This window comes from Danio rerio, chromosome 3 (assembly GCF_049306965.1).
Source record: "Danio rerio strain Tuebingen ecotype United States chromosome 3, GRCz12tu, whole genome shotgun sequence".
In the NCBI taxonomy this organism is placed as follows: domain Eukaryota; kingdom Metazoa; phylum Chordata; class Actinopteri; order Cypriniformes; family Danionidae; genus Danio; species Danio rerio.
The window spans coordinates 12,155,163-12,172,842 of NC_133178.1; the positions used below are offsets into that span (position 1 = coordinate 12,155,163).

The following is a 17,680-nucleotide window of genomic DNA, read 5'->3' on the forward strand; positions in this document are numbered from 1 at the left end:
TCCATTTCCCAGGTGAGTGAAATTATATACTTGTATATCATCTCTATAAATGTAATAGTTTTATTTAGGATAATTTATCATTTATACTTATCTTTAGACCTGTAATGCACTCCAGAATCTGACAGACGGATTAGCTGTAGGCTCTAGAACAGTCATCTGAAGCGTTGTCATACAGTGTTATGCCTGGATTTCATCAATAGTCTTGCATTTATTAACACAGACTATATCTGAATTGTTTGGAAGTAATTCTCCTTTTACCCCTGTAGAAAAATGTCATAAGAACAATGCTTATTGGCTCAATGTGTTACAGCAGTGAGACTAAACTCTTTATTGATATAGTGTACAGCCAAGCACATGTGGTCAGAACACAAACGAGTCGCTGGTAATGAAGTATTAAGCGTTTCTCCCATTGAAAAGCCCATCTGAGCAAAATGATAGCAGACATCTATAGCTTTGCTCAAGCTCCGCCTCTTTGCCCTTGTTTGGTATGCCTCGGTCGGTAAGATTATGCGCGAACAAAATGGCGACGGTTGGCTACGCCTCCTTGTAGTTTTTTTTTTCTTTTATTGACTTCAATAACAAACATACAAAATTCAATTTACACAAAAGAACACAATGACAATAACAGATCAGGATAAATAATATAAACATTAAAAATTAAATAAAAAGAGAGAAAAGAAAGAAAAAAATAAATAAGATTAAACATATGCATAACACAAATACAGCAAGAGGAAAGGAGGACTTGTGTATCCGTGCTGTTTCCAAAATATTTATCATAAAAAACTAAAAATCTATCACTTTTCTTATTATTAACTAATCTAAGAGATATAATAAAAACATCAATTTCTATTAAAAAATGTGAAAAAGAAGGCTGCGAACTGGAGAATTTTTGTTTATGGATAAAATATTTTCCATACAAAATAAAAAAGTCAATAATGTAATTCTCTGACATCAGCCCCACCTCCATAATAACAAACGACATCCTGAAGATGAAAGGGTCTGGAAGAAGCAATGTGGTTACCTATATGGAGATATAAGTTTTTCCAAAAGGTTTTTGTGCTTTCACATTGAAAAAATGTGTGATAATACTTTGCCCAAGTACCGTTTACTGGGTATATTTTATGAAGAATTTTGAAATGAACCTCTTTTGTTTTATTGGGAATGCAGTACTTATGAGGTAATAGCCAGGCTTTTTTCCAGTCTGTTGTGTCAAGGAAGGATGCCCAGTAAAATTTGCCTTTAGGAACATTATATTTTTTATTTTGAAAAATTTGTCGAGTATATTTATTATTACATTTGTTGTCAAATAGACTAATTCCATTTAAAATCAGCTCTGGTTCTTTAATAACATTTTCATTAAACATTAAATGAGATTTTATAAGTTGAATTAGGCCTAACGGAATTGCTTTTTGCACAGCATTGAATTCTTTAAAAGGTAATGGAAAGTTATTATTAGACATAAATTGTTCATAAGACAAAAAGTTGCCGGACTTATCAAAAATTGAGAGAATTCCAATTATATTTCGGTTAAAAAACGTAGATAGAAAAATAGATTTATTTCTAATTCTAATATCAGAGTTGTTCCATAGAAAGCATTTATGTGGTGAAAAATTGTGGGAATAACACAATTTCCAGGAAAGAAGGACCTGCTGGTGAAATTTTGACAGTGCAATTGGCAATTTATTTGGTAGATAATTACATTTTAAAATAAAAGGAAGACCTCCAATTTTTGTGAAAATAGAGTTTGGAATAAAAAACCATATAGAGTTGGGGTTTTTTAAGCATCTTTTAATCCCCTTGTAGTTTCTTTTCCGTTCTTCAGAAACCTATAGGTGACGTCACGGATACTACGTCCATATCTTTTACAGTCTATGGAAGGAGCGCTATCCTGCTGAAGAATGGGCAGCACAAATGTCTTGATACCTCAGGCTGTTGATGTTGCCATCCACTCAGCAGATCTCACACACACCTCCATGAGTGTAACCCCAAACCATGACTTTACCTTTACCAGAATACTGATTGACACTTGACTGATTTCTGTATGAATCTTGGGTCCAGTAGGTCTTCTGCAGTATTTGTGATGATTGGGATGCAGTTCAACAGATCATTCAGCTGAAAGATCTATCTTTTGCCGCTTTTCCAAATGATCAACTAGGAGTCAAGTTATTATTTGTTGCTGTTACATCTGGGATCAACGACAAGACTTTTGTCAGGTAGTGTATATACAAACATATATTATGTACATATTTGTAATTATTGTGTATATGGAAACAAATGATTAGATGAAAATATCCCTGACAAGATTTTTGGATATATAAACAATTTATTTTAACTGAATTAAATTTTAGTCAACATGTTCAGTACGAGTGTAAAGTAATTAGTATTTTGCTCTTAAAAGTAAAATTTGCTTACTTAAAAGTAAAATTCTAATGTATGGACACAAAATCAAGTTAAACTTATTAAATATTTATTTATTTCTATACTTGAAAAGCTCTGTTAGTCATTACAGTAATCAGTACGCCCCGATATTAATAGTAAAAGTGAAACGGTGTAATTTTATTGAGCATACTTTTATTATGTATGCTTACTAAAAGCACAGTAGTTAGGTTGCAATCAGTTATACAAAATATAATGTGACACCTAAACCATATGTACATTTAAAGGCATAATTATTATAACTGCCATGAAATTTGTAATTAATTATTCGTAATTATAGTCTCAAAACATTTTGAAACATCATACTTATAATAAGTAATGTCTAATTTCCAATTTCTTCCGTCTTTTCTAAGATGACGACATAACATTCTACTCGTGATTTTCCAAGGTCACTTGGAAAGACCAATAATTTAGTGTTCCACTGTACTTGAACAGAAATAACGTTATATATTTATTTGTTTATCAGTTTGTTTAGCGCACGTTGAAAGCATCTGTCCACTTCTCAAAGCTCGAGCCACATGCATGATGGGAAGGCAGTTTATCAGTGTGTGCTTACGTAAGGGTCAGGATGGATTTAAAAGGCGTGCGAGCTCTGAGGCAAACACACAATCAGACTTCATCATCAGAGGATATTTAGCGCTCAACTACTCTGTCTTCATGATGGATCTACGGCTGTTTTCCCTGCTCATGCTGTTCGCCTGTGGCATTGCTGAAGGTGAGCTTTTACTGTCAATGTTCTAGTCACTTTATTCTGAAAGTCACTGATGGTTTGCTTTTTATCTGTGCATGCAAGCTTCAAAAATATGAATGCCTTGATCTCTTACAGTCAAAATATCAGTAAATTAGCAGTTCCTGATTTAAGCAGGGGTCACCAACACTGTTCCCGGAGATCTACCTTCTCAAACACACCTGTCTGTAATTATCAAGTGCTGCCTCAGGCCATAATTATTTGGTTGTGTTTGCTCGGGGTTGGAGCTGAACTCTGCAGGAAGGTAGATCTCCAGGAATAGGGTTGAGGATATCTGATTTACGGCAACGAGGTGTGGAACAGCTTCCATGCTCATCCATCATGTCCATCAGTTGTATTTTTTAAAATCTTCCTTCGGAGGGTAATGCATACCATTTGGAAAACATCAATAGACTGATTTCACGCGGCCGCCATTTTCAAAAGCGAAATCGAGGCTGCGGTGGTAAGAAACCCGGAAGTATCAATGGGAGTTACATACTGAAGAAATGTTGTGTAACTGGATAAATAGCAAAGAAAGTGACACAAATTTATCATTTCACCACCTTCTGGGTGACCCGGAGGTCCGTTCTGAATGAATGGTGAATATCATAAGGAATATCAGAGCTCATTTTCAGCTAAGTTAGGGAAATGGCACTAGTTAGCTAATGTTTTCTTTCCCAAACACACTTTTTAGATGCCATTTATCAAACTCGAGTTAATAAACTGATTCTTTCACTATATTAGACTTGTCACGATACTGAATTAAACGAAAAAACATAAATTTCCCGCGAACATTAAGGTACTCTTGATGGCTTTCTTAAAACAGCGCTGATTTGCCATTGTGGTCACGTGTTCAACAGAAATGACTGTGATTGGCCGAGATTGTGTTTACCGAGCACACACGCAACACAGACAGAGGAGCGATCTGCTTGATGGCTCGACTAATCTTCAAGGCTGCTTGGCGCTTCAGTCTTCGTGTATCTGTGTTTGCACTGGGTGAAGAGCAGTAAACTGAGTGCAAACCAAACACAGAGACACGGATACTGAAACGAGAAGCAGCCTTAAAGATCAGTCGAGTCATCCGCGCTCAGCGGCGCTTCCATGTTAGCGGGAAATAGCCGGGGTTAAAACTTCAGTACCGGGACAACACTATTACAGACAACACGAGGGTGTGCTGCAGAGGACTGCAATGTTTTATCGCTCACCGGGTTGCACGGGCTGAAGCAGGAAAGCGTCCTCACTGTGTTTAACTGGTGCTATGAACTGAAGCCCAGGAGGACACAAGTTTAAGCGTATCACTGAGATTGTGATCTTGTTTGATGCTAAATTGCTTTTAATTGTTTAAAATAAACTTGCAGAATAATATTAAAGTGATGTTTACACCATTTCTGCATTTTAAAATCTCGGCAACAGCTGGAGGTTTGTAGTCCACAGCATGTTACTGCAATGTTTACAGTGCTGGTCCTATAGTTCCGGGTTTCTTCCCACCGCAGCCTCGCTTTGGTTCTTTAAAATGGCGGCTGCGTGAAATAAGCGTATAGACCTTTGAAGCGCTTGCCCTCTTGAAGGACAGCTTTGAAGGGTTTAGGGCAGGAGTTGCCACGTTGTTACAAGATAGATCTACTTTCCTGGAGATTTCAGATGCAACCCTGATTGAACACACTTGTCTGTAAATATCAATTATGCTGCTTCAAACCCTAAATAATTGGTTCAGTTGTGTTTGAACTCTGCAGGATGGTAGATCTCCAAGAATAGGGTTAAGGATACCTTGTTCAGGGCATAGGGGTTAGCCTTTCCGAATGGAATAACTTTCTTGCAAGCTGTACCCTGACAGTCTAAATCAGCTTCATATGTCTATTTCAGCACCTATATGTCCCTGATAATTACCTGTCTGTAAAATAGGGGTGAAGATATCTGGTTTAGGGCATAGGAATGAGCCCTTCCAAATGGAACAACTTCCTTGCACAAAGGATCACATGAGCCCGAAGTGTCCCATCAGTTGTGTCCTTGGGGTCTCAATTAGCTCCCTTGTTCAGTGGTTAGAATACTGATCAGGGCCAAGTAGACATTGATGCAGCCGGGAGACCTAGGACTACACCCCAAGTAGGCTGTATGAAGTATCCCACTCACTCGGAGCTGACCAGCCCAGTTGGTTGCTGGCTCCAATCTCCGTTTATACCCTTTCTCGATCACCCAGTCGTCCATTTGAAGTGCTGTGTCTATTGCAGTATTCTTCCAGTGCACTGAAATGTTTGTGACCTTGGAATGGCATGTGTACAGTGCAATATGGATAGTCCTCGTATAAACGATATTCGCAAAGACCATTCACCAACTGGCAATTTATTGTCTGGGAAATTGGCACAACTCACCTTTGAAAACAAAATGCTCACACACAAGGTTAACGTTACTAAATAAATAGTGCAACAGTGCGTTACCCTTACACACATGCAGGGCTCATGTCTAATGTAACCATAGCAACAAAAACTAGCATGTGCTCTTAAAGGGGTTATGCACCATTTCCTACTCGATACAACCTGAAAAGTCCCACAATGCACCGTGAAAATAAAGCCTCTAACACATCGTTAGATTGCCTTGAGGTTGAATAACATACTTTTGATTTTGTGCAAACTTTTAATGGCTGTTTTCGAGTAAACAGTGTTTCCTTGTTTATGTAATTGTTGGTTTGTTATTATCTTCCCCCATTAGCCACTACCCTGAAGCGCATGGATGACTTCATTAGCGCTGTGGAGAGCATTGAAGCTGTGAATCCGGCTCTCTCAATGCTGGACGTACTAAAAGGTCTTCGTAAAGCCTCCGGTTTGGAAACCGACCTGAGCCAGCAGCTCCTTGGTGATGCACATCCAGAGCTCACGATGGATCCATCAGTGGCTTCAAACATCCATGAACTCATCAATCACCATGTGTCGGATATCACGGAAGAAGGTGTGGTGCTGACTTTGGATGGCTCAAATGTGGCGTTGGCTCCTCTGCTCCTGGGACTCGAGGCCGGCCTTCAATCTATCGATCTCTATCCTTTAACATTGACCGAAAACCTGCTCAACTCTTTTGTCCATCATGTCCAGAATCAGGAGTCCAGCGCTCTTCTGGGCACCAAAGGATATTGGGACAGCATTAAATCTCCAAGAGTCTACACTCTCTCTGGTTTGCCTTCATTGGCGACGGATGCCCTGATAATCGGAGGGATGGATGGGTTTATTCTGGGGTCTGAAATGGCCTCGTCTGACCATCCTGAGGAGTCTCTGAGTAGCCTGTTGAGGAGTTATTACAGTCAGAAGCTGGACGATGCCGCTCCACGTCTCATAAGTCAGAAGCGAAGGATGAACTTCAGAAACATGGCTGACTTCTCTCTGATGAAAACACAAGTGGTTCGAGCTCTGACGGTTCGCAGAAACTTAAACCAGGATGAGAGGAAGAAGCTGGATGATGTTGTGAATGAGGGCTTTGAGGAGTTTGTTCATGTGTATGCAGGTATTAAAATTAATTTATTAATAGGGGTTCATGTCTGAAATCCAATTGTAATTGTAAGAAACGTCCAAAGGTCACCATTCTGCCTTTAAACTGATTGAGCAGACCAAACCGTAAGTTTCCTAGAGAAGCATTGCTAGATTGTTGTACCCTCACAATCTACCATGTTCGACTTTATTTTTAGACACGCAAACTTTCCTAACCACTTCACTTCAGGGGAATCCCTGTCGCCATTTTAAAGTGCATTCCGCTGGATTTAGTGAACGAGGAGTTTATGTAGACATTCCCTTAATTTTGACAGAGGGAGCGGGTCAGCTTCATATGTCCATTTCAGCACCTATATGTCCCTGATAATTTTCTGTAAAATAGGGGTGAAGATATCTGGTTTAGGGCATAGGGATAAGCCCTTCCAAATGGAACAACTTCCTTGCACAAAGGATCACAGGAGATCGAAGTGTCCCATCAGTTGTATCTAAGGGGTCTCAATTAGCTCCCTTGTTCAGTGGTCAGGACACTAATCAGGGCAAGTAGTCACTGCTGCAGCCCGGAGACTTAGGGCTACGCCTCAAGTAGGCCGTATGAAGTATCCCACTCACTCAGAGCTGACCAGTCCACTTGTAGCTGGCTCTAACCTCTTTAGTGAATGAGGGAAGTTCACATGGACTTAACCTTAATTTTAACAGAGGGAGCGGTTCAGCTTCATATGTCCATTTCATCCCCTACATGTCCAAGAATGCAATGCGATTGTGACATCACAACAGTGTAGTTTCCAAGCGCTCAAGAGTTTAGGGCAGGGATGGGCAAACTTGGTCCTGGATGGCTGATGTCCTGCAGAGTTTAGCACCAACCTTAACCAAAAACACCCACCTAAAACTTTCTTAGTGCACTTGAGGACACTGATTAGCTTGTTCAGGTGTGTTTGGTTAGTGTTGGAGCAAAACTCTGCAGGTTCCCTCCAGGACAGAGTTTGCCCATCCCTGGTTTAAGGCATTACATTTAAACCCATATAGATGTTCTGCCAGTAGTGGCCACTAGTGTAATGTAAGCAGTGAGTTAACAAGAAGGGGGGCAAAGTGAAGGGCATTAAAAAATCAGACTAAAGTGACCCATATCCCTTGACCAAGGCATGTCCCAGACAACCTGATGGGGTGATATGTTGGCCAAAACCATTCATAACTCCTAAACCAGACTCAAGTGTCTTATCACTGGAATATGCTAGGAATGAATGGATGCTGTTTAATGTAATTAGGCTGATATCTTTAGGGCGATAAATTAGGTATTATTTCAGCTAGTTAAACCCCATCTTGTGCTTGCTGCCCACCATTCTATCGATTTTACTGGTATTTTGGTTATTTTCTCCACCTTTCTTGCTTTATTTATGCATTTTCTTTGTCAGGAAGTCAGTTTTATTTATACAAATGAAAGCTGGCCATAGATAACTTGATTAATAAAGTTTAGGAATTAGTTCAAACTTTAAAAAAAAACTTGATCACCGAATGTGCTTGCCTTGCCTCGTCTTATCCAAAAAGACGAATTACATTGACTATAATTATATTAATGTTAAATTCCCTACATTTTTCAAAAGAAAATGTAAGCTAGCTTAATTATTTCACAATTTCTACCTGTGAAACATTGCAGTCTGCCACATTACTCTCGTTTTTTTCTCCAGTGTGTCCCAACATCATCACAAGGTCTCAGTGGGGCGCAGCTTCATACATCGGCTCCCCATCGTATCTGTCTCTGCCTGTGCGGTATCTCTTCATCCACCACACGTATCAGCCCTCCAAACCTTGCACCACTTTTGAGCAGTGTGCGGCCGAGATGCGCTCCATGCAGCGCTACCACCAGCAGAGCAACGGCTGGTCCGACATCGGCTACAGGTCAGGAACATCCTGCGTATTAGTGTCGTCACCATACTGGAGTTTATTACTTAATACCTTAGTTCTCTAGCACAAATAGTTCCTGTGATTAATTAGCACGTCTTGAGTGTATTGCCTGTTCTTGTTGAATTGCTGAATGCCTCCTCAATTGTAAGTCACTTTGGACAAAAGCATCTGCTAAGGGACTAAGTTTGCTGGGTTACCTTGCTCAGTGGTTTTATTTTAATTCCATCCCTGCTGTTACACCTCTTTCCCCTAATAATTAAACAGCTAATCTGTCAATTATTCCCTACCTAACTTTCCCTCTTCGTATCACTGTAGTTTTGTGGCGGGTTCTGATGGAAACCTGTATGAAGGCCGCGGATGGAACTGGGTCGGCGCTCACACCTACGGCTACAACTCTATTGGCTACGGCGTCTGCTTCATCGGCGACTACACCTCCACTCTCCCTGCCAGCAGTGCGATGAATATGGTGCGCTACGACTTCACTTACTGCGCCACAAACGGAGGACGATTGTCCAAATCATACTCTCTGTACGGACACAGACAGGCCGCGGCCACCGAGTGTCCTGGAAACACCCTGTACCGCCAGATCCAGACATGGGAGCGATACCAGGTGAAACATGATAAACCAATGACATGTATTGTGCTGGCAACCCATACACTATATACACAAATACCTCACCATACACATCACTGGCTACTTTATTAGGTACACCTTACTAGTACGGGTTCGGACCCCCTTTTGCCTTTAGAACTGCCTTAATCCTTCGTGGCATAGATTCAACAAGATACTGGAAACATTCCTCCGAGATTTTGCTCCATATTAACATAACAGCATCACACAGTTGATGCAGATTAGTTGGCTGCACATCTATAGTACAAATCTCCCGTTCCATTACATCCCAAAGGTGCTCGATTGGATTGAGATCTGGTCACTGTGGAGGCCATTTGAGTACAGTGAACTCATTGTCATGTTCAAGAAACCAGTCTGAGATGATTCACGCTTTATGACATGGTGCGTTATCCTGCTGGAAATAGCCCTCAGAAGATGGGTACACTGTGATCATAAAGAGATGAACATGGTCAGCAACATTTCTCAGGTAGGCTGTGGTGTTGACACGATGCTCAATTGGTACTAATGGGCCCAAAGTGTGCCAAGAAAATATCTCCCACGTTATTACACCACCACCACCAGCCTGAACTGTTGATACAAGGCACGATGGATCCAAGCATTTCTGTGGTTGATGCCTAATTCTGACCCTACCATCCGAATGTCGCAGCAGACTCATCAGACCAGGCAATGTTTCTTCAATCTTCTATTGTTCAATTTTAGTGAGCCTGTGTGAATTGTAGCCTCAGTTTCCTGATCTTAGCTGCAGAAGTGGCACCCGGTGTGGTCTTCTGCTGCTGTAGCCCATCCGCCTCAAGGTTGGACGTGTTGTGTGTTCAGAGATACTCTTCTGCAGACCTCACTTGTAACTAGTAGTTATTTGAGTTACTGTTGCCTTTCTACCAGCTCAAACCAGTCTGGCCATTCTCTTCTAAGCTCTGGCATCAACAAGGCATTTGCACCCACAGAACTGCCACTCACTGGATATTTTCTCTTTTTCGGACCATTCTCTCAAAACCCTAAAGATGGTTGTGTGTGAAAATCCCAGTAGATCAGCAGTTTCTGAAATTACCAGCCCGTCTGGAATCAACAACCGTGCCACGTTCAAAGTCCCTTAAATCACCTTTCTTCCCCATTCTGATCGTCTTGACCTTGTCTACATGCCTAAATGCATCGCTGCTGCCATGTGATTGGCTGGTTAGAAATTTGCGTTAACAAGCAGTTGGACAGGTGTACCTAATAAAGTGGCCGGTGAGTGTATATACTATATAGCTGCAGGTTAACTATGTTTATACACAGTAACTTTAACTGTTAAAAGCTATTAGTTACGTCTTCATTAGTTAAAGTTATTAGTAACGAATAAAGTTATGGTAACTAATAACCTTAACTTTTCCGAATTTGATTGTAATGTAGTAATGTGCACGTTAGTAAAGCTACTTTGAAACATAAATCATAGTAAAAATCGCTATACAAATAAATATGAATTGAATCGATGGGCCGATATTAAAAAAATACTAATTTAAAGTAAATACTTGGGCGACGCAGTTGCGCAGTGGGTAGCGCTGTCGCCTCACAGCAAGAAGGTCAATGGCTCAAGCCTTGGCTGGGTCAGTTGGCATTTCTGTGTGGAGTTTGCATGTTCTCCCCGTGTTGGCGTGGGTTTCCTCTGGGGGCTCTGGTTTTCCCCACAAGTCCAAAGACTTGCGCTATAGGGGAATTGGGTAAGCTAAATTGTTTGTTGTGTATGTGTGTCAATGAGAATGTATGGGTGTTTCCCAGTGATGGGTTGCAGCTGGAAGGGCATCTACTGTGTAAAACATGCTGGATAAGTTGGCGGTTCATTCTGCTGTGGTGATCCATGATGTGTAAAGGTACTAAGCCGAAAAGAAAATTAATAGTAAACAGTATGGCTGTTTTTGAGTCAGGCTACTATAGTAGCTAAAGAACCTGAAGTGTTCTGCAATTCTATAGTTGCTATGGTAATACAAGAACTATAGTAATATAAACAAATCCTCCAACTCTTGGTTTTTATACAGTATCTTATAGTACATTACTCTAGTAAAAACTAAAGCACACTACAGTGTTTAGTACATGTTATCCGTTCATTGTAGTTAATACTACACTATGCTGTAGCATAGGGGAGAGACTGCAGAATTTTAATAGTGTAATAGTGTTTAATAGTGTTTGTGTGTTTTTCTCAACAGAGTTATCTGCCTTGAGGACTGAAGTCGTCAGCTAATGTTGTTTCCTGAACAGTTGTTCATAATAAATGCATGCTTAAAAAGACATTGCAGTATTTGTATTGTTGTTCTACACTTTACATTGCACATTAATGTATTCAGGCTTATTATAGTTCACTAAAACTATAGAAGTAAACTCATGTTTATTTAAAGCTTAACTGAAATACAAATGCATGAAGACGCTGTATTCAATACTAGGCTAGTTCTACTATTTCATATTTTTACATTTTGAAATACTACTTAAATATAGTGAGCTAGTAATAATTATATTTATTTCATATTATATACAGCTACATAACATGAATAAATGGCCTTATAAAATGCAACCTTTTCAGTGTAACAACTCTATATATTTTGTTTATTTATTATTAATTATTTAACACTTTTAAACGGCAATATTATTGCCCATATGTACTTTTAAAATCATTTATGTCCTTCAAGCACTAGCTAGTGCACTAAACTCTTCCACTATTATTATACCGCATTGATCGGATGCCGTATACACATACAATATTTTGTTCTTTACAAGTTTACGTCTTCAATATATCTTTAACACGGTGGTTCTCAAACTGTGGTACGTGTACCACTAGTGGTACGCGGGCTTCCTTCTAGTGGTACGTGGAGGAATAAAATATGTGTACATGCTACATATATTTAAAAATCGATCAAAAAGGATTTTATATATGAATAGGATGACATATAGCCTATATTTATGAGGTCCAGGCAACATTTCCAAGTGATGATAAATAGGCTACTACATGTTAATACTTTACATTTAAGTAAATAAATTTTTTTTTAGCTGTTAAAAACAGTAACCTATCATTTTTAACGTTTAAAAGCACATTTTAATTTAAATGTTGACGTTTTTAGTTTGTTTTCGTTATTTTTAGTCATTTATGTTTTAAATACAGTGTTAATATTCAAACTATTTATAACGTATAAAGTAGCTGACAAAAATAAATAGGAATTAAAACAATAAAATAGTAGGAATTAATCTGCCTCGTTTTGGAAATGTGCAGAGCTGTAGCTGCTTTACTGGGCCTACTACGCTACTTTATTTCAATACTGATCATTATGGTGGTACTTGGAGAGACAATTTTTTCCGAGGTGGTACCAGGGGCGCCCCCAAGGGGTGGCCAGGGGTGGCCACGGCCACCCTTGTGTAAACTCTGGCCACCCCTGTGGCCACCCCAATATGATAGTTGCTGATATTATTAATTTAAATGTATTTACTTAAATTCACAATACTTCAATAAATAAATGAATAAATAAAATGCAGCCAAATTTATTGTGGATTGATCAGCGCCACTGACGAAGCTGATTCACTGAGATTGCACACTTTTAATTAAGAAATTATTATTTTTGAAATGAGAAAGTTGTGTTTCATCTGATTAAAAACCACAAATCCAAAATAAATAACTAGATACATTTTGAAATCTGCTTTTCAAAATTTTGTTGGGTTTTGTTTGGTTTATTAATTCATTAATTAATCATATTCATTATTCATAATTCATTAATGTTAGACATGGCATATATTGTATGTTGTACAAGAAATAACTTACCTGAAAGAGGTTTTAGACTAAATATTGATTTTTATTTGGTTTGCACTTGTACTTGCGGAATAAATTACAATATTTCAAGAGTAATTATTGGAATTCATTAAAACTTCATTATTTATTTTACCAAAAACTAAAATATAACATTACTCTTTATTCACAATATATACACAATTCATAACTTTTTTGTGTGCCACCACAAGATTTGTTGTGGCCTTACTTGGCCACCCCTAAGAAAATTTTCTGGGGGCGCCACTGGGTGGTACTTGATGAAAAGAGTTTGAGAACTACTGCTTTAATCCTTAATATGTAAAGTAAAAACTAGTCTGTTAATGTTTGTACAATATAATTTGTTTGACATATTTAAAAATAAAACTGTATATGTATATATATATATATACACAGTTGAGGTCAGAATTATTAGCATCCCTGTTTATTTTTTCCACAATTTCTATTTAACGGAAAGATTTTAACAACACATTTCTAAAGATAATAGTTTTAAAAACTCATTTCTAATAACTGATTTATTTTATCTTTGCCATGATGACAGTACATAATATTTAGCTATTTTTCAAGACACTTCTATACAGCTTAAAGTGACATTTAAAGGCTTAATTAGGTTAATTAGGTTAACTAGGCAGGTTAGGATAATTAGGAAAGTTATTGTAAAAGATGCTAATCTTTTAGAATAGGCTAATCATTTTGACCTTAAAATGACTTTTAAAAAATTAATAACAGCTTTTATTCTAGCCGAAATAAAACAAACAAGACTTTCTCCTGAAGAAAAAATATTATCAAACATACTGTGGAAATTTCCTTGCTCTGTTAAACATCCCTAAACAACATATTTTAAAAAGAAAAAAAAATCAAAGGGGGCATTTATTTTTTATTTATTCAAACATTTATTTTATGTATATGTTCTTTCATATATTTTTAAGTTTTAATTATCATTTCAAATCAAATCACTTTTATTGTCGCATCATCAGCAGCACGTGTGCTAGGATGAGTGAAAAGCTTAGGTGCTGGCTCTGGACAGTACAAAATACAGTTCAAGAGTTCACACTTAGATATTGCTTGACAACTGTAAGCAGGTTTGGCATGCTGTCCCGGGAGAGAACCCTGAGCTCGGAGATAGTTGAGCCCAGGGCTCCCGCCAGGTCCATAGAGCATGTAAGGGGAGTACGAGATCAGGTGGTTCTCGAGAGCTCCCCTTTTTTAAAAGGAGGTGGATGGGGGGTTTCTTCGGAAAACGAAGGTAAGGGAGTAATTTCTAGCTAGGCTATTTATAGTAAGTTGGGATAGATCTGACTGGCTAACTAATGAGTGTAGATAGGCGGCCAGCTGCGGTCAATTATATCACGTGCTCCTCTCGAAATTAGTTTAAAAACTTCACATGCAAAATGCAGACTGTGCAAATACAACAACAATGTGAAATTGACAGCGAAAATCGATTTTTAAATCGAGTACTTCCCATCTTTAACTCTTAAAGTGAGTCATGTCCTTCTTCTAGTGCACTAAACTCGTCCCCTATATACCGCATCGATCAGATGCCGTTCATCTCCGAACCTGCTGTAAAAGAGTTACACCACGGCAGCTACATTAATCAATATTACAATATTTTATTTTACGTGTCAAATATTTTAATGTATTTTTTTTATTTTCATAAGTTTTTATTTATAATTTACTTTTTTATATAAATTTTGGCTAGACTTTTGAACAGCACCATTTTATCTTGGCTAGATAATTTAACATTCGAAAATATTAATTAAATCATTAATCACACACACACACATTTATATATATATATATATATATATATATATATATATATATATATATATATATATATATATATATATATATATATATATATATATATATATATACACATATATAGAATAATTTATAAATTATGTTTAACAGAGCAAGGAAATTTTTCTATAATATTTTTTCTTCTGGAGAAAGTCTTATTTGTTTTATCCCGGCCAGATTAAAAGCAGTTTTAAATATTTTAAAACCATTTTAAGGTCAAAATTATTAGCTCCTTTAAGCAATATTAGTTTTTGATTGTTTACAGAACAAACTACTGTTATACAATGGTTTGCCCAATTACCCAAACTTGCTTAATTATCCTAGTTAAGCCTTTAAATTTCACTTTAAGCTGAATACTAGTGTTTTAAAAGATACCTAGTCAACTATTATGTAGTGTTATCATGGCAAAGATTAAAGAAATCAGATGTGTATATAAAGCCACACATACACACATTGCATACAATATTTTACATTTCATCTTTACTTTCATGTAGCTATTTGAAAGTTTTTATTATTATTATTTTTTACTACAACTAGCTAATTAATTTCCCGTCTTTAACTAAAGTCAGCCATGTCCTCTTCAAGCACTAGCTAGTGCACTAAACTCGCCCGCTATTATTCCGCATTGATCGGATGCCGTTCATCTCCGAACCTGCTGTGAAAGAGTTACACACCGCGGCTGATACACAAACTCCTCTCCCCTCCCCACCAACGTCACCAACCATCCCTCCGAAACTAACAACATGGAGTCCGGTGTTTAGAGTGCAAAGGCGGTCGGTCTTCACCGGGAGCTCCACCGCGGCGCTGCTTTTCTCGGTGTCCGCGAATGCAGGCGGCGACGCTCCGGCACGCATAAAGCGCGACGCACACATGCTTTACATGAGCCCGAGCCGTCGAGCCTCTTGAATGCATTTAGGACACGAACAGAGCGATGTGATTGGACGCAGGAGATTCCCAAAGACAGGCCGCTTTCCGTGAGTCTTGCACAATTTCATCCTCACCGCACACTCACGCACACGCGTCCTGGCTGGGAGATGTTTAATGGTCTTACATTGAGCTCACTCACGGAGAAAGGCGGTGTTTAAATACTGATAATGCCAGTTATTTAGAGGAGTCCATATTTTCGGGAGACTACAAAAAAAGGCCTGTTATTAACATAGGAAATGAGGCATGATAAAATAGGTCAGACACTCCTCAGAAATATACTATACAGATTTGTACTCTTATTAAACATGCTGCATATTTCATAGGTAGTAAATTGAAGCATTAGTTCACTTACTGAATGATAATGACTATGTGCTGATGATTTAGTCAATCACTAGACATCTATTATGTCAATTTTTTCCTTCACTTAATGGCAAATTCAAATTTTTGAGGATTTTTCTGCATATCTTTTTAGTTAAATGCTAGTTCAAAGCACCCTAAAGAATCCCAGCCAAGACACAATGACGCTACATAGGGAATCAATCTGTCATTTCCTTAAACAATATGAATGTATGTACTTTCCCATATAGAAATCTGATGGTATCTGTTTGGATTTCCCACTCATACACTCACCGGCCACTTTATTAGGTACACCTTACTAGTACTGCGTTGGACACTCTTATGCCTTCAGAACTGCCTTAATCCTTCGTGGCACAGATTCAACAAGATACTGAAAATATTCCTTAGAGATTTTGCTCCATGTTGACATGATAGCATCACACAGTTGATGCAGATTGGTCGGCTGCACATCCATGATGTTAATCTCCCGTTCCACCACATCCCAAAGGTGCTCTATTGGATTGAGCTCTGGTGACTGTGGAGGTCATTTGAGTACAGTGAACTCATTGTCATGTTCAAGAAACCATAGATGATTCACGCTTTATGACATGGGGTGCTATCTTGCTGGAAGTAGCCATCAGAAGATGGGCACACTGTTGTCATAAAGGGATGAACATGGTCAGCAACAATATTCGAGTAGGCTGTGGTGTTGACACGATGCGCAATTGGTATTAATGAGCCCAAAGTGTGCCACGAAAATATTCCCCACGCCATTACACAACCACCACCAGCCTGAATGATTGATAAGGCAGGATGGATCCATGCTTTTATGTTGTTGACGGCAAATTCTGACCTTACCATCTAAAGCTCGTAGCAGAAATCGAGACTCATCAGACCAGGCAATGTTTGTCCAGTCCTTCTATTGTCCAATTTTAATGAGCCTGTGTGAACTGTAGGCTCAGTTTCCTGATCTTAGCTGACAGGAGTGGCACCCGGTGTGGTCTTCTGCTGCTGTAGCCCATCCGCCTCAAGGTTGGACGTGTTGTGTGTTCAGAGATCCTCTTCTGCATACCTCACTTGTAACAAGTGGTTATTTGAGTTACTGTTGCCTTTCTACCAGCTCAAACCAGTCTGGCCATTCTCTTCTAAGCTCTGGCATCAACAAGGCATTTGCACCCACAGAACTGCCGCTCACTGGATATTTTCTCTTTTTCGGACCATTCTCTGTAAACCCTAGAGATGGTTGTGTGTGAAAATCCCAGTAAGTCAACAGTTTCTGAAATACTCAGACCAGCCTGCCTGGCACCAACAACCATCCCACGTTAAAAGTCTCTTAAAGGGTCACGAAACACCAAAACACATTTTTTGAGCTGTTGACAGTCGTATATGTGTCCCACACTGCTAAAAACACTATTAGGACACCTATATTTCACTAAAAAGTGTAAATTGGTTGTTTTTGCGTTATTTCAAGCAAATTCGTGCTTCCTGTTTGAAACGAATTTTTGAAGCTGCATCACGGCCATGACATAATATCGTTGTATTCCAGTGTGCAGACTGGACGTCTGTGCCCGAGTGAGTCTTATTACGTCTTACAGTGTGATGCATTAATGCATGAGTAAGGCTTGGGTCAAACCAATCAGCGCACTCTATTGTGCAACTTCATTAAT

The 17,680-nt window shown here is 38.7% G+C and overlaps 2 protein-coding genes across 6 annotated transcripts in view; both read left to right on the forward strand.

The window, feature by feature from the left end:
* Positions 1 to 1,803: 1,803 nt before the first annotated feature.
* On the forward strand, positions 1,804 to 11,428 carry pglyrp6 (peptidoglycan recognition protein 6). 2 transcript variants are annotated; one of them, XM_073943377.1, is made up of 7 exons: positions 1,804 to 1,977; positions 2,062 to 2,213; positions 2,903 to 3,151; positions 5,870 to 6,652; positions 8,319 to 8,529; positions 8,851 to 9,145; positions 11,347 to 11,428. In XM_073943377.1, the coding sequence occupies exons 3-7, from the start codon at positions 2,959 to 2,961 to the stop codon at positions 11,359 to 11,361; spliced, it is 1,497 nt and encodes a 498-aa protein (XP_073799478.1). In that variant the 5' UTR covers positions 1,804 to 1,977; positions 2,062 to 2,213; positions 2,903 to 2,958; the 3' UTR covers positions 11,362 to 11,428. The 2 variants fall into 2 exon arrangements, with proteins under 2 accessions (XP_073799478.1, NP_001038687.2); NM_001045222.2 differs by lacking the exons at positions 1,804 to 1,977; positions 2,062 to 2,213 and having other exon boundaries at positions 2,910 to 3,151; positions 11,347 to 11,426.
* Positions 11,429 to 15,487: 4,059 nt separating this feature from the next.
* wizb (WIZ zinc finger b) overlaps positions 15,488 to 17,680 on the forward strand; it is a 46,081-nt gene continuing 43,888 nt past the window's right edge. For all 4 annotated transcript variants that reach the window (XM_009299232.5, XM_009299233.5, XM_001341758.10 and 1 more), the window contains exon 1: positions 15,488 to 15,724. The gene's annotated coding sequence lies outside the window, so the exon portion shown is untranslated. The remainder of the gene's footprint in view (positions 15,725 to 17,680) is intronic.

Bases quoted from the DNA above. Each gene is read 5' to 3' on its own strand.
- pglyrp6 (XM_073943377.1), top strand. From the start codon at position 2,959: ATGATGGGAAGGCAGTTTATCAGTGTGTGCTTACGTAAGGGTCAGGAT. The intron at 6,653-8,318 runs GTATTAAAATTA...TTTTTTCTCCAG, and splicing joins GTTTGTTCATGTGTATGCAG to TGTGTCCCAACATCATCACA. The intron at 8,530-8,850 runs GTCAGGAACATC...GTATCACTGTAG, and splicing joins TGGTCCGACATCGGCTACAG to TTTTGTGGCGGGTTCTGATG.